The following is a 24,092-nucleotide window of genomic DNA, read 5'->3' on the forward strand; positions in this document are numbered from 1 at the left end:
CCTTAAACCACACTCCCAAACAAGTCAGGGCAGATCTGTAGGAAGGCCCTTGTGTCCAGAGCTCGGGATTACCTTAATGTGGCCCTACTTTCTCCTAGCAGTGGGGATAGGGTCAGGAAGCCAGCTCCCATTCACCTGGGGCTAGGTCAGAGTGCAGCTGTATGAAACACTAGTAAGATATCCATCACCACGGTCTCGGACCCCTCACTAGGTTAAGACTTGGTGGTAGCCCCAATCTCACACGTGGCTCCAGGGCTGGGTAACAAACCCACGCGACCCAGCCCCCCACAGTGGAGGGGAGAAGGACTGAGCTAGGGACTGCCGCTCCGACAGGCAATTCGTCTGGCTCCCTGCGTTGGCCTTGGTCAAGTGGCATCGTGCCTTTGGGGATTCGTAGTCCACGGGCTGCCACGGACCCATTTTACCGCCAGTTGCCAAAGCAGCCCAATAATTTGGAGGAACTTTGGACCCCACTGGTCCTCCAGTCGCTCCTTCATCTCCGACCTGTGCGGGAGGAGCCGTGGCTGCTAGCTGGTATGACGAGACTGCGACTTGCCTCGTCTGGACAGAGGAGGGGACACGTGTCCATCACCCTCCCAAACCCGGCAGGCGATTCGCGCTCCCCCTCCCGGAGGCCGCTGAGGGGGAGGCGCGGGCACGCGCTCTTCTGGTGGCGCGCGCGCTCGTATGTAAATGAGCAGGCGTGAGGTCAGAGGCAGATGGAAAAGGAAACAGACAGAATGGCCGCCGCGGCTCCCGCTCCTCCTGCCGCCGCTGCCTCCTCCTCCTCCCCTCAGTGCCGGAGCCCCCGCTGCACGGCGGAGCGCAGGGGAGTCCGCCGAGAACTCGACTCCTGGCGGCACCGCCTCATGCACTGTGTGGGTAAGAGAGGGGAGGCTCCCCTGCCGCGGGAGAGCGGGGTCGGGGGGAGGCGGGGACCGGAGTCCGGGTCGCTGCCAGGGGAGGGAGGGTAGCGCCGGCTGAGGAGTCTTTCCCGGCGGGAGGAAGCGGCGCTCCCGAGTCTCGGTCCGGAGCGGAGGAAGGTTTGGAGCCCCGGGTTTTCTCCGCGGGGGGAGGAGGGGGAGCAGTCGCGAGCCCCTTGGGGCTGAACTCGGCGGGATGGGAAAGACAGGTTGGCTCTTCCTAGTTCCGGGTCCTTTTGTCTAGGCGCCTTCTCGAGCGGCTGCCCCCTCCTTCCAACCCTGAGTGTCGGGGGGAGAGAATGGGATCTGGGTGTGTTTGCGCCTTTAAGGAGCAGCTCCTGCACTGACGGTTGGGATTTGAAGTTTTCCCTCCCCCCCCCTTTGGAAGTTGTCATGGCGACGGCAGTTCTCCCCTCACTCCTGCCCCCCCCTCCCTCCGCGAGGCTGTCCAGAGGCTCTCGTGCTGTTCCCCTGTGTCACGTGACCTCCCCGGGGGATGGCAGGTCTGGGTGCCTTTCAAACTTCTCTGCGCTGACATCCCCACGCTGGGAGAGGACACTAGAGAGCCGACCCCGCTTTAGCACCCTGTTTCGGCCTGCGGGGGGAGTCCGTTGATGCCCAGCCGCGCTGTGCTGCTGCTGGATGGATACCTGCGACTGGAGACAGCTCCTAGGTCCAAAAAGATTTGTTCTGCCTTTTGGTGAATATATGAAGGAATAGAGAATAACTGCTAGATCCCCTTTCTTATTTATGATGTGCTCTATCATATTGATCTCTGAAAAGTTTTTTTTTTTTTCTGGTTGCTTTGCTTGTTGGTGAATATTTGGGGTGGGAAGGATGGGGAGAGGAAAGTGTTCATTTGTAATGACCACAGTGAGATCTTGCTTATCGGGGAGGCAGGTAAAACATTATTTAAATGGCATAAATAAACAACAAATGGTCTGGTAGCACTCTGCATTGATCTCCCCGATGGCTGAACCATGAAAACCCATCTAGATAGCTGAGTGACTTGAATTCTCTGAGCATTTTTGTGTGTCCGATCAAGATTGAAGTATGAATTAAATATCTGATATGTACTTTACATGAATACTGTCTTCTGCATTGCAAATTAATTGTCTGAATAAACCTGTAGCCCTCTAACTTATGTTACTTTAAAAGGAAACAGCAAGTCATCCCGTTCTCTTGATGTTAGCAGGTGAAAAATGTTCTTTCAAGTAAATGAGATTTTCTTGCAGTGTGTGTGTGTGGCTTTTGTTTTTCCATGTAGCTATAGTATTTTAGGGGGAGGAGGTGAGTAGTTCAGTGAGCTGCTCAAACAGTACTGGTGGGGAAAACTTTGTGTTTCTGCATAGAATTAATGCTTAGATATCATTTTAAAAAATAAGACAAATAGCCTTTTTTCCACTCTGACTTGTATTCCATGGAATAAAAAAACAAGACCTAAATACAAAAATATATCTTCATGACTGGGTCCAATTGAAGGTGCAAGTTGTTGATAAATAGGAAAAGCCCAGATGACATCACTCTCCAGTTCTACTAGCCAAATGAATATAGAAACTTGTCAAATCAAACAGATATTTTGAAAAATCTTTGTTTTTAAATTTTGTCAAGTTATTGAAATGTTCACTCAACTTAATGTGAAGTTGTCTGTGACTTTTAAAGTTTGATGGTTCATTTAAAAATGTTGCTAGAAATAATTCAGTTCAGTTAAACAGATACAGAATAACCAAAACTCCTTTACTTTGCCCACATCTTACTTTTTCACTCTCCTCTTGTAATTTTTCCTTCTCTGTGTAACTTTTTTCCCCTCACTGCCTTGGGGATGTAAACTGTTAATTGCTTATCTAATAAGTATTAATCTTACTGTTGTTTTGAATGTTAACTTCAGTATATATTGGTTTAAATCTGTGGGATTTTCATATTTTTGGTATTGCATTTAAAAAAGGCTACAGTGGTGGATACACTGGAACACCTGGATCGATCCTGGTACTGCAGCGTGGCAAAGATCCACCAAACTAGCTGCATGAGTTAGCACCTAATAACTGGGAGAGTGAGTGATAGGCATTCTGTGCCTTGCTCTGAGCCTAGCTATGCACACACAAACAATCGCCTAGCCCACTGTATTCCACCTCTGAGGACAGCATCCTCCACACTTGACAGAGGTAAATTGTGAGCTTGGTAAGGTTTAAACAATACAATTTTAAATTTAAATGGTTACTTAAATTAAATTTATATTCCTAGATTGCCTTCATGCCTGGTTTATCCTCCTTATGCTGCTGCAGCAAATTCCAGTCCTATTGTATTTAACAAGCACTTTGTGCAAGCCCTTTTGTTTTAATGGTGCGAATGTGCTATGGTTCTCTAAATGCAAAACTAAAACCTACTGAACTCCTAGTAGTTGCCACCATATTGTCATATAGTGCTCTGTTTGTTGCTAGCTTTGTCTCTTGGAGATTCTTTAGGGTAGAGGTTGACTTTGTTCTCCTACAGTACAGAACACATTGTTGATACTAAACTAATAGTAATTGTAACTGTTAAGGAGGAAGTACATTGCTATAGGTTAATGTTTAGTCATGATCCCTGTCTCAGTTAAGTACTAGCTCTAAGCTAAGAGACAGTGTAGACAATGTCAAAGTGTTTGGGCAGGAGAATTGAAATAATTCACTCTTAGGATTTTGCTATTTTTCGAACTTGATGGAGTTCAGTTAGGGAGAAGAGCAATTGAAGGAAAGGGTAACAAACTAAGAGGCAGAACAAAACAGATTATGTAGAGGAGGGAAATCTGGGTTTTTAAACAAGCCTTATCAGTTCGTTTCTGATGTCCCATAATCTATTGATGACAGACTAACCCAGCTACCCCTCTGTAGGTAAAGACTAAGTCTGTAACAGGAAAAACTTAAAAAAACAACTAAGTCTTGCAGCATCTTAAAGACTAACAAAACATGTAGATGGTATCATGACCTTTCATGGGCACAACCCACTTATTCAGATGACACAGCTCATGACACCATCTATATGTTTTGTTAGTCTTTAAGGTGCTACTAGACTTTTTTTAAGTTTTTCCTGTTAGACTATTTTTTTAAGTTTACCGTCTGTGTGTAGAGTTGTTTTGTTTTTTGAGGATCTCAAAATGATTTGCGTGAGTTATTTCAGTGTTGCATTATCTTTGTAAGATGGATAATCCTATACTAATTTTATAGGAAGGGTAAACCGTACCACAGAATAAGGGACTCAGTTCTGCCATCTTAGGTTTTATTGAGTACTAGTGTTAATTTAATCAAATGACTCCATGAAGAATAAGGTGCTAGTTAGTGTGAGATTAGGGAATAAAATCAAACCCTTTCTTTCATTAGTGAACAGTTGGACATTTTTATACATTTGAAGTTTTTGGTTCAAATTTGGGAAACTGAAGAAATTAAGCAATTCTAAATGAAAATACAAGAACATTTAAGATCTTGAACAAAATTCTTCACCTTAAAAAATGGAGTTTAGATTTTCAATAAACTTGTCTGGTAATAGCTCTTGAAGGATGTGGATTCGGAAAAAGTCTCTGTTAAACTGAAAGTGATCCCATATAAGCAATTATCAGGATACTTGCAGGAATGGTCTGTTATTTCTTTGAATAAAAACTTATAACATTCATTCATTTCCTAATTGCGTTCCATTGAGTTGAGAGGGCTTGATAATTTTATATCTTTATGAGCATGGAACTATGAAACGGACGTTTCATGCATTCTTCTTCAGAATAGGTTTAATGATAGCAATACAGAAGTGTGGCTCCTTTTTAAACTGTGTGTGTGTGTGGTAATTGTCACGTATCATTTTAACTCCAACTGTATAAAATTTATTAGGGGCATAGTTCTGATGGGGTGGGAGAATAAGCACCCACAGTTGTCAAACATTTTGCTTGGAATTGCGAGTGTTTGTTACCTTTTGGGATTACTTACCAGTATGAATTTTTAAGGGTTGATGTAGAAATGCAGTTCTTAAAATTAACATTATGAATTACTTTAGAATCATAATTTAGGGTTTATTGAAGTTAAGGTTGACACATTCCATTTATAAGTCTTTGCTCTTAGTTTCTTATGACTTTGCAAAATAGCCATTGAGTTTGAAATTTTCATACTGGGTGTCTCTTGAGCTCAGTTCTTTGGAAGCTTCAGCTAAAATGAGAGAACTTTTTGCCCTTGTTTAACTGGAGTGAAACTTAAAAAGCCCCAAGTTCTAGTGCCTCTGTTTCAGAGCAGGGACTTAACATTTTCCCGCTCCCATTCCCTCATTTTCAGGTGAGTTGCCCTGGTTCCATTCTCATGAACATTTACCTGAATCTGGTCACGTTGTCCGCCTCTGAAATTGCAGTTCACAGAAGTTCAGTAGGGCTATGTCTACACTGGCCACAATTTCCGGAAAAGGGATGCAAATCAGGTAAGTCAGGATAGGGAAATCCGCTGGGGATTTAAATATCCCCCGCGGATTTAAATAAACACGTCCGCCGCTTTTTTTCCGGCTTGGGGAAAAGCCGGAAAAAAAGCGTCTAGACTGGCGCGATCCTCCAGAATAAAGCCCTTTTCCGGAGGATCTCTTATTCCTACTTATTCCGGAGGATTGTGCCAGTCTAGACGCTTTTTTCCGTCTTTTCCCCAAGCCGGGAAAAAAGCGGCGGACATGTTTATTTAAATCCGCGGGGGATATTTAAATCCCCCGCGGATTTCCCTATCCTGACTTACCTGATTTGCATCCCTTTTCCGGAAATTGTGGCCAGTGAAGACGTAGCCTAGAAGTTTTATATCTAAACTCTCTAACTCTGTGTTCACCAAGCATTCTCTTTCCCCACAGATCTTCTGCATGACATCGTGAGTTGTGCATGCACTAGGGATGTAAGGAACTAGTTCTCCCCCCTGACTGCCTTTATCAGAGAAATGGGGGGGGGGGAGGCTGGCTGGCTTAAAAGCTTGTTCTCTTCTCCCCCCCCCCCCCCCCCCCACCTCAAACACCCTCTCAGTGGGAGGGAGGTTGCAGAGGTGCCACAGTCCCCCCTCGGGCCAGCTCCTGAATGCTGTGCCCCTTCCTTTTAAATTTTTTACATCATTTAAAAGGCAGAGGCACAGTGGGCATAGGGAATGCCCCACTACCCCTTATCAACTAATTGAGTAGTTAATGGAAACTCCGTAGACTACTGCGGAGATCAGCAAACTTTCTGAAGTGCCATGCCAAGATTTAACCCTCCTGCCCTGGGCTGAGCCGCTTTCCCGGGAGGAGCTCTCTCTACTGCCCGCCCTGTGGACCACATGGTTCAATGTGAATCTTGCTGCAGATTACCAGATGCTAATGGAAACTCACCATTAAATACAGAATTATGCCACAGCCATTTTGCTAGTGCTGCAGCTGGGGAGAATTGGCTAATTTAAATTATTAAACAGATTAAGCATTTTAACTCTCCCATTAGTTTATCAAACTTCTTTTTAAATAAAGTAAAATATTATGTCTAACACAAAGTTTCAATGTTTTCTTTATCTATGGCAGGGGTTGGGAACCTTTTTGTGTCAGGACCCACAGAAAAATCAGTCAGGGACCACACAAGTGAGAAGCCAAAATAAAAAACTTCTCCAAAAAAAATCCCAACCCTCCCTGATGTGGCCCCCAACTGAGACATCTTACTCTTCTGGCTCCAGTCCCATGGGTGGGGAGGAAGTGCAGGAAAGACTGAGGTTCAGGGTTTCCCATAGGCTGGATTTACTTTTCTGGGGTTCCAGAGTTAGTGGGTTTTGGGGACCCCCTTAGGCTTTGGGATACAAACAAAAATGAGGGGTTCAATGTGTGGGACAGGGCTAGGATTGCCAGATGGTTTCAACAAAAATACCAGACCCACATGACATTTCATCACAATCTATATTACACCTTATTTAGAAAATACTGGAGACTTATATTGTCTCAATTTGTTTCCTGAATGAAAGCTCAAATACTGGACTGTCCAGTTCAAAACCGGACATCTGGTAACCCTAGATAGGGCTGCCAGCGAGTGGGATAGCGATGGGGGTACACGATGGAGTGAGGAGGGTAGGGTCTGGAAGGGAGTTTGGTGGCAGGAGAGGGTGTGGGATGGGGGTAGGAAGAGGAGTTTGGAGGTGGGAGGAGGTTGGGGAAATAAGGCAGAACAGGTGAGAGGGTGAGAATGCAGCCAAATAGCTAACTGGGGAGGAAGGTAAAGGAATGGAGAGTAAGGGAAAGTGCAGCTTCTGCAAAGTAAAATTGTATCACCCTCACATCTTCCCTCTGCTCCAGCCTCATTCCCCTCAGCCTCATGATCTCTCAGCCTGATCTCTTGCCCCCCTCCCATCCTACTCCTGCATCCTCCTCCTCCTGCCCCCATGTCCCTGTGCTCCCAGTGTACTCACTGGCAGGGCAGCAGCGCTGGGACTTGCAACTTCCCTGGAGCAACACTGCGACGTGTGGGGCAGAGTCTTGTCCCTCTCTGCCCAGGCTAGCACTTTGCTTGCAGGCTGCAGCTCTGGGGCTGGGGCATGCAGACCCTCGGGCTGGTTCCAGCCTGGCTGGGCACAGTGGGGCACTGGGGAAAGGGCTCCCTACCTCCAAACACAGCCCACGCTCTGGTGTGCCATGTGTTCCAGCTCTGTGAAGCAGGCCCAGGCCCCGCTCCACCCCCTCCCGAAGCAGGAGGCAGCACAGGGACACATTCGTGTGCCTTTCCTGCTCCCACTCCCTCATCAGGAAGCCGGAGCTGGTGTTGTAGCACAAACTCCCCACTGCGTGGTGGGGCAGAGGGTGGTGAGGCTGAGCTCCTGCCCTGCGTGCCAGTAGAAATTGGCTTTTGTACCGTACTGCTTGTGGCATGTATGCTGGGAGTTGCAAATTCTTGGACTACTTGATTAACTGATTAATCCTAAATTTAACATTTCTAGCATTCACTATCTTGGGTGGCAGGGACTGAGCAGGATTTTCTCTGCAACTGTTCTTGTTTGCTGGGGGCTGCTGGGCGTTGAAGATGAAAGAAACAAAACTGTTTCTGTTTTCCTCCTTTATTGTCCAGGTAGCATAGACAAAATGATGGAACCAGCCTGATTAAAATGGAGTGTATATGGAGAGGGGATCAGGTAGATGGAGATAGACAGGTTGGGAGTATAGTGGTAGAGAGATTTATAGCCACTAGAGGGAACACTCCTCCAGAACCTGAAATTTTAACCCAGATTTCTAGAATCTCAGTGTTCCTTTGTCTAGTAGGTGTTAAACCTACTCATGTACATATGTTTTCCTCCCTAGAGGCATGCCCACTTAAGCTAATGAAGTTACTATTGCTAAATATCTGCACAGGGGATCGGAAGGTCCCAGCCTTGCTGATGTCCCATGCGGGGGGTCAGTATGGTTTCACATGATGGAGTTTGTTTCTTCAGTTTGCTTAAAATACCCCTAGAAAGTTACATTAAAAATGTTAAAAGATTGTTACATGAACAGTTTTTTTTAATTCGGAGACTTCCTCACTTTTAAGTGCTTGACTTGGGAGTCTTAACTTCTGAAATGTAGTTCTGGTATGTAATTTATTTAATGTAGCTTGTGTAAAGTCTAATATAAACAGATGGTTTTTCTGTATTTCACTGCTGAAGTATTTATATATTTGATTCACTAAGGGTAGAGAGAGTGTTCAATCTAATCTCTTAGTATCAAAATGAATCTCCTTAGCTCAGTGGGTCTCCAACATTTTCAATGTGGCCTATTTCTCTCCTCATTGTCAATGAAGGGAGAAACTGAGAGGAGAGTTGCTCTATCACTGTCTCAGATATTGTGTGATTGCAGTTACAGTAAAATTCTGATGGTCCGGCACTCCTGATGGTCCAGCTGGTCCGGCACTCCTGATGGTCCGGCACCATCAGGAACCCGGAAGTGCTCCGGGCAGCCGGACCATTGGAACTGCTCTGCCCCCAGCTTCCCCGATTCAGCCGTTGCTAAAACTGACCAGCAGCTGAATCGGGGACGCCTAGGGCAGAGCAGCTGGAGTGCTGCCGGGTTGGTCCCGTAGCGTTGTCCCTCGGGGCTGCAGGACCCAACCCGGCAGCACCCCAGCTGTCCCCATTCAGCCGCTGCTGAAACTGACCAGCGGCTGACTCCAGGAAGCCCGAGGCAGAGCTGCTCTGCCCCGGGCTTCCTGGAGTCAGCCCCTGATCAGTTTCAGCAGTGGCTGTCTTGGGGACACTTGGGGTAGAGCAGCTGGGGTGCTGCCGGGTTGGTCTTGCCGCGCCAAGGGTCGGCACTACCTGACCAACCCGGTAGCAGTCCAGCTGCTCTGCTGCAGGCGTCCCCGATTCAGCTGCTGCTGAAACTGACCAGCAGCGGCTGAATCAGGGACGCCTGGGGCAGAGCCGGACTATCGGAAAGGGGGGGCTATGAGGGGTCTAGGGTGGCATCCCCCACCCCAGACCCTCATAGCCCCCACTTCCCATAGTCTGGCAAATCTGATAATCTGGCACCCCCTGGGTCCTAAAGGTGCCGGATTATCTGAAGTTTACTGTACTTAGCTTTAAAAGTAATATTGGGGAAAATATACTTGTGTTTTTTCAGTTGTCTTCAGAGGGAACCATTTTTTTATATCCTCTTCACTTTTTTTGGCAGTCTAGACAGTCTATTTAAACATCATCTGTATGTTTCTCTAAAAATATTATATTAATAAAATTGTAAAATCCAAACTTTCAAATCTGTTAACTTTCTACTTACCTCAGTTTGGATGATGAATACAAAATATTCACTTTCCTTTTTTTCTAGTGAGTTTATTTTGATACATATTTTTCAAATCAGTGGAGTGTCTAAATCAAGAATTTGGGCTTCTTTCTTCTTATACTTTTGGAAAGTGTTGGTGAAAAGATGGGTTTTGAATCTTGTGGAGGATCTATAATGCTTTTTGCAAAAGACTGTTCCATGACTCTGAGCTGGCTGCTCTCCTTCCAGGTTGTCCTTGAGTGAGCCCTTCTTCCATGCTTTTCTCATGGAAAGTCTTCATCTCAGTCAAATGACTTTCCCAAAGTTCAGATCTTCTTATGGTATGACCATTTTTAGATTTCCTTTGCATTCCTTTAAAATTATTTAATACATAGTTCTTTCCAACAGTGGAGAATTATTTAAGCCACTGTTGTGATTTACTTAGGCCAGGTCTACACTAGACCTGGAATGTTGGTTTAAGGTGCGCAACTCCAGCTACGGTTGGCTTACCTTAAACCAAGCATAGCGGCACCACTACAACAGGAGGCCTATGGTGGCGAACACTCCTGTTGGCTGGAGTACAGGTGCTGGCTGGAGCTGCCCTTAGCATTCAATGTATGGGTCTTAACTAGGGTAAATGGTCACAAGTGCTTCTGCAGATTTCTGATATCCGACATTATAACCTACCTGAGCAACCATTAATGGATTTTAAAGTAGCCATTCTTCTACAAAGGAATTTCAGGAACCAATTACAGATAGATACTGTGGAACTGGCCTTGATCTGCAAATGTGACACTATCTCCCATGGCCTGTTCAGACGTGAACTGGATGGACCATTATAGTCAACAGGCAAATGACATCAAAAGCCAAGTAGGGGACACTTACAGTACACTCAATTAGCCTCATTAGCACTGTCACTAAATTTGACAGTTTTTTTCCCTCCCTCTCTTCTTCTCTGTTGTAAATTGGAAGGATCTCTCTCTTCTCCCCCCCCCCCCCCTTTTTTTCTTCACTTTCATTTGAGGAAGTGGGTTTTGCCTAGAGTGGTGAAGCACTGGAATGGGTTACCTAGGGAAGTAGTGGAGTCTCCATCCCTAGCGGTGTTTAAGTCTCGGCTTGACAAAGCTCTGGCTGGGTTGATTTAGTTGGGATTGGTCCTACCTAGATGGAGACTCCACTATTTCCCTAGGTAACCCATTCCAGTGCTTCACCACTCTCCTAATGAAATAGTTTCCCCTAATATCCAACCTGGACCTCTCCCACCGCAACTTGAGACCATTGTTCCTTGTTCTGCCATCTGTCACTACTGAGAAGTGCCTTTCTCCAACCTCTTTGGAAGCTCCCTTCAGGAAGTTGAAGGCTGGTATCAAATCCCCCCTCATTCTTTGCTTCTGCAGACTAAACAGACCCAACTCCCTCAGCCTCTCCTCATAGGTCATATGCTCCAGCCCGTTAATCATTTTGGTTGCCCTCTACTGGACCCTCTCCAATGTGTCCACATCCTTTTTGTAGTGGGGGGGGGCCCAGAACTGGACACAATACTCCAGATGTGGCCTCACCAGAGCCGAATAAAGGGGAATAATTACATCTCTGGAACTGCTGGCAATGCTCCTCTTAATGCAACCTAATATACCATTAGACTTCTTGGATACAAGGGCACACTGTTGACTCATATCCAGCTTCTCATCCACTGTAACCCCCAGGTCCTTTTCTGCAGAACTACTACTTATCAATTAGTTCATAAGGGGGAATGTTTGCTATCCTTGCTGCAGTTCAAATGTAATAGGAGTGGGGCCCTGTTCCTACTACACTTAAACTGCAGATATGCAGTGGGGTTAGCTCCCGGTGCCAAGACTAAGTAATCCCGGTTTGCACTGGTTCTGGGACTGCTGCACTTCTGCCACTCCTGTTCCCATCTGTCACCTTGCTGCCTCTACACAAAGGGTTACAAGACTCTACAGGACTATTCTTAATTTAAAAGCTAACACAGCTACCCATCTGGGTCTTATCCGTCTGTTAAATCAGACGTCAGAAGGTCAACTTCCATGGAATTAAGTGATGATATGCCCTCAGATTGTGTAGATTACCGTTGCATCCTGCCTCAGTCACTCAGCTGCTGTGAAGTGCCAGTGTGGACAGGAAATGCAAGCTTTGCAATTGCAGCAAAGTAATTCCTTCTCCGGGTGTAATTCCCTAATGCTCTTGCTCACCTGTTAGTACTGAGCTAGTTTACCAAACGACTTGCCTACAGGCTGTATGTAGGAAAACACTTAGGCTAGGTCTACACTATGAGTTTTCGTGGCCAAAAATGTTAATGAGGACTCATTTGCATGAGTTGTGATCTCATTTGCATATTTTTTGCTGATCTGTTTTTATGCTAAGGGGTTTTTGCGCAAAAACAGATCGGCAGAAAATATGCATTTGCATGAGTCATGATCTCACTTGAGTTCCTCATTAACATATTTTTTGCTGGGGCGGGGGGGAGAAAAACCTTCTAGTGCGTACACAGCCTCAGTGTGGTATAAGGCTGCCCTGAACGGGTCCCATATGAGGAGAGGTTAAAGCAACTGGGACTTTTCAGTTTAGAAAAGAGGAGACTGAGGGGGGATATGATAGAGGTATATAAAATCATGAGTAGTGTGGAGAGGACGAATAAAGAAAAGTTATTTATTAGTTCCCTAAATAGAAGAACTAGAGGACACCAAATGAAATTAATGGGTAGCAGGTTTAAAACTAATAAAAGAAAGTTCTTCTTCACACAGCGTGTAGTCAACCTGTGGAACTCCTTGCCACAGGAGGCTGTGAAGGCTAGGACTATAATAGAGTTTAAAGAGAAGCTAGATAATTTCATGGAGGTTAGGTCCATAAAAGGCTATTAGCCAGGGGATAAAATGGTGTCCTTGGCCTCTGTTTGTCAGAGGCTGGAGAGAAATGGCAGGAGACAAATCGCTTGATCATTGTCTTCGGTCCACCCTCTCTGGGGCACCTGGTGTTGGCCGCTGTCAGCAGACAGGATACTGGGCTAGAAGGACCTTTGGTCTGACCCAGTACGGCCGTTCTTATGAACATTTTTCTTCCCTTGCCACTCCAGCATTCATTTTATTATCTGGGTCTTCTGCTGCTCTGAAATAACTCCTGCATTTTGAAATATTAACTTTCTTGAGGAAATTCATTTGAGGAAAAATGAATGGTTAGACAAGTTTTTCCTATTTTGTGCTGACAGGTGGCCCACTCTTGCAATCCCCAATCTGCCTCTTCTGAGACCTGAAAGAGGAAAACCAGAAAGTATGATTAAGTGAAATATGCATAGGCAGAGGGTATTCTTAAAGAAACAGAATGAGGATTAATGGTGCTCCAGTGTCTTTTTTTTTTTTTTTTTTTCTTGCCCCTTCTCACATCTTTCTCAAGAGGTGATACGTTACCTGGTGCCCTTGCTGATATAGTCAGAAAGATGTCCTCCTACCTTTGCACTCCAGTTTGCTTTCTAGAAAGAAACAATTACTTCAATTATATTTTCTAATTTTATTTTTCTGTTGAATAATATCAGGTTGTCATCTTGAATGCTACCGCATGCCACACATGGCTGTGCTCCTCAGAATATACTGAGTTTTTCTCTCTTATCCAGTGTTTAACTGGCTATGGGTACACTGGGAACTTTGTGGTCTTCCAGCATTGAAACTGCCAGGGTGAGTGTATAGGAGACACATCTCCCGCTCTTCATGAAGAAAGATGATTATGATCCTTATGTGGAACAGAACTGTTCGAGTAGACAATCTAACAGAAATGGTGTCAACAAGTGTAAATAGACATTATTCAAACACACAATATTCACCTGCTCCAAAAAACAATTTAATAGACCATGCTTTATAGCATTCTGTGTGTAGACCCTTTGCACTCAAAACAGAATGACCTGTGTGGCTGCATTTGGCCAGTAAACACTCACTGGTGCATAATTTAACTACTGCAACTTGAAATCTAGATAAGATTAGAGATTATCTAATTAATTTTTGTGCCTAGAAGCCTGTAGAACACTTGAACAATTCATAACTCCATGTTCCAGGAATTTAGTGGAATGTTAGCTCAGAATTTTAGTGAAGGCATGGAGCAGCTCCCTGCCTGCAATGAGTAGGGTGCTGCTCCAGCCCCACATGTGGCGCACCACAGAGAAGCCTCCTGTTTGCGGGGCATCCAGGCTGCCTGTGGACAGAGCTGCTCTGGCAGAGGTTAGGAGCCGGAATCTGGCAGCAGAGCCAGCCTCAGCACTGGGGCTGGAGGTGGGAGCCTCGTGGGATGGAGACTGCTCCATCTGGTCTGGAGAGCTCCCTGGCCTGGATCCCACTTTAGTTGGTTAACCAGTTAAACATTAGGTTGACTTAGCGTTTAACTGGTTAACCTATGAACCAGGATTTTACATCCCTAGTAGAACTAAAGGATATTTGAGATGGTAACAGTTGGAACTTCATTATGGGTAATCCAAATGCATTCCATGCTGCTACTCCCCTTCAGTTTCGTTCAACAAACTGGAAAAAATCTACCTCTTAGCCTTCAGTATTTGTGTACTAGTTTTGACAGGTCAGCAGAGTTCTGAATCACTATCCTTTTTGCCCTTTTTCCCCCTTTTATATCAGCTGAAACAATGCTCCTATCTTTGGAGACTGCCTGTGCCACTTCCAGTATGTTTGGGAACTTACCACTAAGAACAAGTGGGTTTTGAAGACTACAGGCAGTCCCCGACTTACGCGGATCCGACTTATGTCGGATCCACACTTACGAACGGGGCTTTCTCGCCCCGGAGGTCGAGGTAGCGGATTGCTACCTGCGAGCTCCGGGGGAGAAAGCCCCGTTCGTAAGCTGCTCGGGTGCCCCTGGTCTGCTGGAGACCGTCTCCAGCAGACCAGGGGCACCGGGCGGGTTCCCGCGCTTCTGAGGCTTTGCCAGAGCAAAGCCTCAGAAGCGCGGCACCCCGCTGCCGCTGCGGCTCTGCTCCCGGTGTCCATGGTCTGCTGGGGGGTGGGGGGGGGCGGCTAGTGTGCCCCCCCCCCCCCCCCCCCAGCAGACCAGGCTTTTTTTTTTTTTTTTTTTTGCACCCTGGGGCAGAGCAGCTGGGGCGCTGCCGATTGGTCCTGCAGCGCCCGCTCTGGGCACTACTGGACCAACCCGGCAGCACCCCAGCTGCTCTGCCCCAGGCGTCCTGATTCAGCCGCTGCTGGTCAGTTTCAGCAGTGGCTGAATCAGGACGCCTGGGGCAGAGCTGCTGGGTTGGTCCAGTAGCGCCGAGGAGTGGTGCTACTGGAGCAACCCAGCAGCACTCCAGCTGCTCTGCCCCAGGCGTCCCCAAGTCAGCCGCTGCTGAAACTGACCAGCGCTGATTACAGGAAGCCCGAGGCAGAGTTGCTCTGCCCCAGGCTTCCTGGAATCAGCGCTGATCAGTTTCAGCAGCAGCTGACTTGGGGACGCATGGGGTTCTTAAGTTGAATCTGTATGTAAGTCAGAACTGGCGGTCAGTTTCAGCAGCGGCTGAATCTGGACGCCAGTTCCGACTTACATACAGATTCAACTTAAGAACAAACCTACAGTCCCTATCTTGTACGTAACCCGGGGACTGCCTGTACTCCAAAAGGTGCTCTATTCATTTTATATCCCTCTCTCACCTTTCAATACTACTTTCCGATCTCTCTTTGAGGCCCCTCTCACAAGCAACTTCTAAAAAAGAAAATAGGCTTTCTCCTGCTCTTGGGTGTGTTATAACTTGTTCCTGTGCAAGACAGAGGAAAGGAATTTTATCTCCTGTAATTTTTTTGGTTCCAAGAAAAGAATGTTTGGAGGCCAATCTTAGATGTAAGGCCATCTTTATGAAGGCACACAAATTCAAAATAACACTTGTAGCCAGAAAAGAATAGGGTTACCCAGCTACTACTTATGAAGGATTGTTTTCTTCGCCCAACCTGAGATCCATGTCTGGAACCCACCCCTTTGCTCTATATTTCTATATAGCCGTTCACGGAAAGGGTGAATTTCTATCTTTCATAATCAGGGATAGTTTCAATACAGGATGCTCCTCCACCCCAAAAATCTATTCAAAAGTTGGCAACGGTAGCTCAGCTCTGCACAAAAGGAATGTAGGGATTGGCTACTGAATGCTTCTTACGCAGAAGCTTCAGTAACTACTCAGAAGACCATTGATCTATTCCTCAATTGGTGAGGGTATCTCTATCCTTTGTATAAGAGTTGCTTTTGTCTATCCTTTCCCCAATGATTGTTATAACAGATGTATCCTTGTTAGATTGGAGAGCACATTTAGACACTCATGTGAGCCAAGGCAGGTGTACATCTCTGAAGGCCAGTCAGTGTGCCAACTTTGGTGTTCTTAAAGGATGCCAGAAATGTATCTAACTTCTACTATTGAAGGGGGCAAATGCATTAAAAATTATGATGGATGCTTCTCTCTGACAGCTGATATCAAACAAGTAGGACAAGATCATCCCTCCTGTGCAAAAGCAGTCAGGCTTTGGAATTGTTACATATACTATTGCTATTGGGATGTTAATCATAGAATACTAGGACTGAAAGGGACCTCGAGAGGTCATCGAGTCCAGTCCCCTGCCCTTATGGCAGGACCAAACACTGTCTAGACCATCCCTGACAGACATTTATCTAACCTACTCTTAAATATCTCCAGAGATGGAGATTCTACAACCTCCCTGGGCAATTTATTCCAGTGTTTGACTACCCTGACAGTTAGGAACTTTTTCCTAATGTCCAACCTAAACTTCCCTTGCTGCAGTTACAGCCCATTGCTTCTTGTTCTATCCTCAGAGGCCAAGATGAACAAGTTTTCTCCCTCCTCCTTATGACGCCCTTTTAGATACGTGAAAACTGCTATCATGTCCCCACCCCCCAATCTTCTGTTTTCTAAACTAAACAAACCCAGTTCTTTCATCCTTCCTTCATAGGTCATGTCCTCTAGACCTTTAATCATTTGTTGCTCTTCTCTGGACCCTCTCCAATTTCTCCACATCTTTCTTGAAATGTGGTGCCCAGAACTGGACACAATACTCCAACTGAGGCCTAACCAGCGCAGAGTAGAGCGGAAGAATGACTTCTCGAGTCCTGCTCACAACGCACCTGTTAATGCATCCCAGAATCCTGTTGGGTGGTTTGGGTGGTGTGTGGGCTTTTTTTGGCAACAGCATCACACTGCTGACTCATATTCAGCTTGTGGTCCACTATAATCCCTAGATCACTTTCTGCCATACCCCTTCCTAGACAGTCACTTTCCATTCTGTATGTGTGAAACTGACTGTTCCTTCCTAAGTGGAGCACTTTGCATTTCTTTATTAAACTTCATCCTATTTACCTCAGACCATTTCTCCAATTTGTCCAGATCGTTTTGAATTCTGACCCTATCCTCCAGACTAGTCGCAAACCCCTCCTAGCTTGGTATCATCTGCAAACTTAATAAGCATACTTTCTATGCCAATATCTAAATCGTTGATGAAGATATTGAAGAGAGCAAAACAGACCCCTGCGGAACCCCACTAGTTATACCTTTCCAGCAGGATTGTGAACCATTAATAACTACTCTCTGAGAATGGTTATCCAGCCGGTTATGCACTTACCTTATAGTAGCCCCATCTAAGTTGTATTTGCCTAGTTTATTGATGAGACTATCATGCGAGACCATATCAAACTAAAGTCTAGGTAGACCACATCCACCGCTTCTCCCTTATCCACAAGACTCGTTATCCTATCAAAGAAAGCTATCAGATTGGTTTGACATTATTTGTTCCTTACAAATCCATGCTGGAAGGTGGCAAGGTGATAGGGAACAGCCAAGTGTTTACAGATTTCCTTATTTACTTGCTCCATTATCTGTAGTTTCTTGGGTTGTTCTTATTTCCATTTTTATAAATGTGCACTACGTTTGCCCTTTTCCAGTCTTCTGGAATCTCTCCTGTCTCTCATGATTTTCCAAAGATGATAGCTAGAGGCTCAGATCGCTCCTCTATCAGCTCCTTGAGTATTCTTGTCTTCCCAGCATTTGGAACCCAGCATGTGGGTTCACTCAGCAGACATTCCTCAAGATCAGAAATGTGAAATTCCATCATATTCTGTTTGTTTGACATTGGGGGGGGGGGGGACCCACCACCCATGGACCTGTTTGCAGCAGCCAGGAACAGTAAGTGTGCATAGTTCAGCCAACCTATAACTGTGCCCGAACAGAGTTATCAGTCCTTGTAGGAATGCCTCTCTTCTGTACCCATTCTTTTCAACTTCTCATAAGCAAAAGTACTGATTAACAAAGACACAGCCACGGTTATTGTAGAAATCCTGATGTGGTCCAAACAGGTGTTCTTTTACCTCATCTAGCTCACCAATCACTCTGTCAAGAAGGCAGGCAAATAATCGCCCCATGTCTGAGGTCTTTGAATCAAAGCATTGTTAGTCAGTGGTTTGCAGGATTAGATACCTCCACCAGACTGGTTTTAAAAGGAGTAATATTACACAGCAGGAAACAGTCTGTGCTTATACTCACTTGCAAAAATGGACAAGATTCAGCAGCTGTTGACCTAAAACACATTCTGATGACATTGTCTTTGCAGTCAGATGTACTGCACTAAATACTGGAAATGGAAATCGGGATGCTCACTGAGCTTCATTTTGGTCATTCTCAGCCATCACAGTCTTCCATTTCCTGATGGAGGGCTTCCGTTTCTGAGGTCATGCACGCACACAATAATGGTGTAGTTCCTCAAGGGGCTTAGAAATGCATTTCTACAGGTCAGATGTTCTACTGTACCTTGGGATCTCAGTTTTCTTTTCAAATGTCTTACAAGACACCATTTATTTATATTTTGTATAACTTTAAATACAACATTCCTGATAGCTGTCATGCCTGCTCAAATATTTTTTTAAGAACAAAAAATCTTCACAGTTGCACATTAACCAGCCTATTCATCTCTCAGTCCTTTACCCTAAACCTCCCCTGGCACACTTGATGTCAGGAATACTCTGACCTTTTATCTTGGCAGGACTAAATCTTCCATGTTTTTCTTGTGGACTGGTTTAAAGGGCCAGAAATCAACAGACTCTATAGCTCAGGAATGGCCAACCTGTGGCTCTTTAGAAGTTCAATATGTGGCTTTTGCATAGGTGCCAAGTCTGGGGCTAGAGCTGTGGTGCTTACTGATCAACACCTGGCTCTGCTCCAGGTCCTTAGCCTGCTATGCTCTTCTCTCCCCACAGCTCTAAGCCCTGCTTGCAATCAGTTGCTTTCCAGAATGCAGGAGAGGGAGGGAAGGGGTAGCACTGCTGCTAGGCAGGAGGTAGTGGGGTAGGGAGGTGGGAAGCTGATAGAGGCTGATGATGTATTACTGTGGCCCTCTGGCAGTGTTCATTGATAAATTTTTGTCTCCTTCTCAGGTTCAGGTTGGCCACGCATACTCTGGGTGGATATTGGACTACATTAATTGTTGCTATCAGAGTTGGTCTCCAGCTTCTTTTGGTCATACAAACCCATTCAACACAAACTTTCTACTTAATGGTCTTTTGACAAATGTTCGTATCACTGAAATACGTAAAGTGTAGTCTGTGGCTGCCTCCCAGGTGGTCCCCAGCAGGAGCTCAACCCTCCCCATACAGTGGGGAGTCTGCGCTACCTCTGCAGTTTTGTGGTTGGCACGCAGCCATGAGGCTGCATCACCAGGCAGATGGGGAATTGAAGAAAGCAACCCCTTCTCCCTCAACATGTGTGGTGGGCCATGGAGCTACATGTGGAGGAGTGCCACCGCCAGGATCCAAGCGGTACATCCCTTGGTTAGTCCTATGGAACAGTCTCTCATGGTGCGAGAGCAGCCAACCACCCACTCCCCCTCCTTCCCCGGCAGCAGGTGGGGCTGTGCCACACCTGGCAGTGGTGAGAGGAGGCGACATTAAGACTGAGGACCCTGCACATGCAGGAGGCAGGTGGGGGCTCGGAGCCCTTCAGGGCTTTGCACCCATGGGGACTCAGTCTGTGTGGAGGGACCGAGCTGCTGCTCTGCCCCTGAGGGCACCATGGGCTGGACCCCTGGAAGACTGGACACCCTGGGGCCACCTACCCACCCACCCCACCTTGCTGCATTGCACCCTGCCTCCTTGCCCCTCTAGTTCCCTTAACCACCCCCCCCCCCTTCACCACCTTGATCCTTGATCCCAGGCAGTCCCTGCCCCAGGCCAGATACCCTACTCCTAGCCTGCTCTTGTGCCCTCACCCCCTTCTGCACCCGCCTCTCTCCCAGATCCTGCATCCCATCCCTTCCCCCACACTGAGCCCCTCATTTTTGTTCTCACTCCAAAGCCTAAGGAGGTCCATAAAATCCACCAACTCCGGAACCCCAGAAAAGTAAATCTGGCCTAAGGGAAGCCTTGAACCTCAGTCCTCCCTTTCCCTTCTTCGGGCTGGAGTGCCAGAGGAATGACGTGTCCCGACTGGGTTTAAGGAGTGGTGTGGTGGTTTTGATTTTTGTTTTTGTGTTTTGTGTTTTGCTTCACTTGTGTGGTCCCCATCTGATTATTTTGCTCCCTGACCCAAAAACGGGTGGCCCCTGCCATAAATAAAGAAAATATTGAAACCTTTTTTGTTGGACATAAATTAACTTTCTCATATTAGTTTATGAAGGTTCATTTTAAATAAAGTGCTTAATCTGCATTAGCAAAATGGCTTGGTCATAGTTATGTAATGAACAGTGAATTTCCATTAGCAACTGGTGGTCCATGGAAAGGTTTACATTGAGCCAAGTGCTCCATAGGCCAAAAAGGTTGAGAACCACTGCCGTAGAGCAGCTATTTGGGACTGCTTTACTTTTGTGAACATTTAAGCAGTAACCCAAGATTCAACTTCTGATGCACTATTTGACTCTCTATTTTCTTTAATTTCTCAATTTAGATTCAGACGCTTCCCCCTGTCTCCTCTTTGTCCACTCCACCCCACACCTTGTTGGATCTACTCAGTCACTTGGAGGGGTGTGCCCATATAGAAACTACTTGAAGTGATGTTTCACCCTGTCCAATAACTGGTTCTTCTTGTGCTCGTTCACGTTGATTCCAACTCAGGTATACGTGTGCCACATGCACGAACGTTGGAAACTTTCTCCTAGCAGCTCCTATAGGCTCTGCTGTGGAAACCCCTACAGTGGTGCTGGTATAACAGTGCATAGCCCACTTGTGACTCTACCCTCCCTCAGTTCCTTCTTACCGTCTGTGGCAACATTGGAACTGTAGCTGGTAAGCTAGGCTTATAAAGCACCTAGTCCCTAGTAATAGCTCTCATCTAGAAGAATAGTGGGTGAGTGCCCAAGTGTTTAGCCCCATGGGGAATGCCTAATGCCCCAGGCTTCAAAGTGTGTGCAACCTGTAAGCACCATATGCCCAACAGCTATCAGCATGATGAGTGCCTCCACTGTTTGGGTGAAGAACACCATATGGGGAAAATGCAGAATCTGCAGGAGTTTTCTTCCCCATACTAGAAAAGACAGGGAGCATAGGCTCCAACAACTCCTGATGGAAGTGGCATTAAAACCCCCTCAAACCGAAAAATTGGTTCCAGGAGCCAACTTGGTGCGCAGTGCCCCAGCCTCCACGAGAGACATGGCACAGAAGGTCGGTGCAGCCAGAGACTCTGTGATGGGGATTCCTGACACCGAAGATGATGGTGCTGAGGCATAAACCTGCCTCGCTGGCACCACTGGGCAGGAGAGAGGACAGAGGCAGATCCCTCTTTTTTTCTTCCCTCCCAACCCCAGCAGAGACAGGACCAGGCTCACAGGAAGTCCCCAGTGTGGGAGGTCCAGGATGTGCCCTTGACTCTAGTCCCAGCACATGACTGGCCACTGAGAGACATGAGCCAAGTGCTGAAGGTTTTAACTCCCCTTAGACGCCAGGCACTTTTGAAGCGGCCAGAGACCTGATTGGACACTTCGGACTCTGAGATTTCTACTGCTCAAGGGGAAAGCTTCCTATGCTCCGCTGACTACAGTCCACTGAGTGGTACAGGGACAGCTCTTCTTCTTTGGAGGGTCCTCCTCTGCCAGCGTGATGTTCCCTGCTATCTTGGTGAGTCTGGCACCAAGTACTAGATCAACACAGAGCTTGGCCTCCAGGTCGAGGTCAAGATCTTAGGAGTCTGAGATGCCTCTCCCTTTCCAGGCCTCCTCTGCGCCAGTTGGGATCCCATCACTTGGTGCCGACACTGGCATCTTTGGCACTGCTGTGGTGGCCCTAGTTGGGATCGGAGTCGGAGAAGATGGTGGGCAGGTCTCAGTACAGCTGATCTCGGCGCAATGCTAGGGACCAACCAGTATGGTGGTAGCAGCACTAGCCACTGCCAGCCCAGTGGTCCTTCTGGACACCCTGGTCTTACCACCAGTCCCAAGGTGCCCCTTGCTTGTTGGGGGACACATGATTTGTGTACACCAAGTCACAGGTCCTGTTATCCTCAGGACACCGTCTGCGGCAGAGTCTCATCCACCTAGAAGGGATAGGCCTCCCTCTGAGGCTAGAACATGTCTACCAGGGAAAGACAATTGTGGAGGAGGCGGGGGCCTGAGGAAGGAGCCCAGGCATCAGTGGAGAACACTACCCAGGCCTATTCATCGTCCTCCCCGGATGAGGCAATGGCAGGCATCTCCATGTTGGGTCCCCCGCCTGTGGACTACAGGGTATATCAGGATTTGCTATGAGGGGTAGCACAGAATATGAACCTCCTGTTGACGGTGGTACAAGAACCTGAGGATCCAATGGTGGACCAAATGCTCACAAACAGGGAGAAAAGGGAAGTAGAGGTGGGTGACAACCTGGGAAGCAGTAATCATGAGGTGGTAGATTTCAGGATCCTGACCAAAGAAAGAAAGGAGAATAGCAAAATACGCACTCTGGACTTGAGAAGAGCAGATTTTTGACTCCCTTAGAGAATTGATGGGCAGGATTCCCTGGGATGCTTACATGAAGGGGAAAGGAGTCCAGGTGAGCTGTCAGTATTTTGAAGAAGCCTTATTGAAGGCACAGGAAGAAACCATCCCGATGCACAACAAGAAAAGAAAATATGTTAAGCGACCAGATTGGCTTACCGGGGAAATCCTTGGTGAGCTTAAACACAAAGTTTACAAGAAGTGATTAGGGAGGAGTATAAATATATTACTCAAAGCAGGGGAGTTATCAGGAAGGCGAAAGCACAATTAGAATTGCATCTAGCAAGGGATGTGAAGAATAACAAAGGTTTCTACAGGAGTGTTAGCAATAAGAGGGTGATCAGAGAGGTTGTGGGGCGCCTATTGGACGAGGGAGGTAACCTAGTGACAGATGATGTGGGAAAAGCTGAAGTACTCAATGATTTCATTGCCTCTGTCTTCTCGGACAAGGTCAGCTCCCAGAAAAAAGCACTAGGCAACGCAGTGTGGGAAGGAGGTGGACAGCTCATGGTGGGGAAAGAACAAGTTTGGAACTATTTGGAAAAGCTAAACATACACAAATCCATGGGCCCAGATTTAATGCATCCAAGGGTACTGAGGGAATTGGCAAATGTCATTACAGAACCCTTGGCCATTACCTTTGAAAACTTGTGGCGATCAGGAGAGATCTCGTATGATTGGAAAAAGGCAAATGTGTAGTGCCCATCTTTAAAAAGGGGAAGAAGGACAATCCAGGGAACTACAGACCAGTCAGCCTTATCTCAGTCCCTGGAAAAATCATGGAGAGGATCCTCAAGGAATCCATTTTGAAGCACTTGGAAAAGGGGAAAGTTATCAGGAATAGTCAACATGGATTCACAAAGGGCAAGTTGTGCCTGACCAATCTGATTAGCTTCTATGATGAGGTAACTGGCTCTGTGGATATGGGAAAGTCAGTGAATGTGATATACCTTGACTTTAGCAAAGCTTTTGATAGTCTCCCACAATATTCTTGCCAGCAAGTTAAAGGATTATGGATTGGATAAATGGACTGTAAAATGGATAGAAAGCTGGGTAGACTGCTGGGCCCAACGGGTAGTGATCAATGGCTCGATGTCAGGTTGGCGGTCGGTTTCTAGCAGAGTGCCCCAAGGATCTATTCTTGGCCTGGTTTCATTCAATGTCTGTATTAACGACTTGGATAAGGGGATGGATTGCACCCTCAGCAAGTTAGCAGGTGACACTAAGCTAGAGGAAGAGGTAGATACGCTAGAGGGCATGGACGAGGTCCAGAGTGACCTGGACCGATTAGAATCATAGGACTGGAAGGGACCTCGAGAGGTCATCAAGTCCAGCCCCCTGCCCTCAAGGCGGGACCAAGCTCCGTCTGCGCCATCCCTGACAGATGTCTATCTAACCTGTTCTTAAATATCTCCAGAGAGGGAGATTCCACCACCTCCCTTGGCAATTTATTCCAATATTTGACCACCCTGACAGTTAGGAATTTTTTCCTAATGTCCAATCTAAACCTCCCTTG

The 24,092-nt window shown here is 46.5% G+C and overlaps 1 protein-coding gene across 11 annotated transcripts in view; it reads left to right on the forward strand.

The window, feature by feature from the left end:
- Nucleotides 1–587: 587 nt before the first annotated feature.
- LCORL (ligand dependent nuclear receptor corepressor like) overlaps nt 588–24,092 on the forward strand; it is a 164,720-nt gene continuing 141,215 nt past the window's right edge. For 2 of the 11 annotated variants that reach the window (XM_075930673.1, XM_075930672.1), the window contains exon 1: nt 588–882. In XM_075930673.1, the coding sequence (XP_075786788.1) occupies nt 720–882 (163 nt within the window). In that variant the 5' untranslated portion in view covers nt 588–719. The remainder of the gene's footprint in view (nt 883–24,092) is intronic. The other 9 variants (XM_075930679.1, XM_075930678.1, XM_006136998.4 and 6 more) reach the window with 8 other exon arrangements.

This window comes from Pelodiscus sinensis, chromosome 5 (genome assembly GCF_049634645.1).
Source record: "Pelodiscus sinensis isolate JC-2024 chromosome 5, ASM4963464v1, whole genome shotgun sequence".
Classification (NCBI taxonomy): Eukaryota; Metazoa; Chordata; order Testudines; family Trionychidae; genus Pelodiscus; species Pelodiscus sinensis.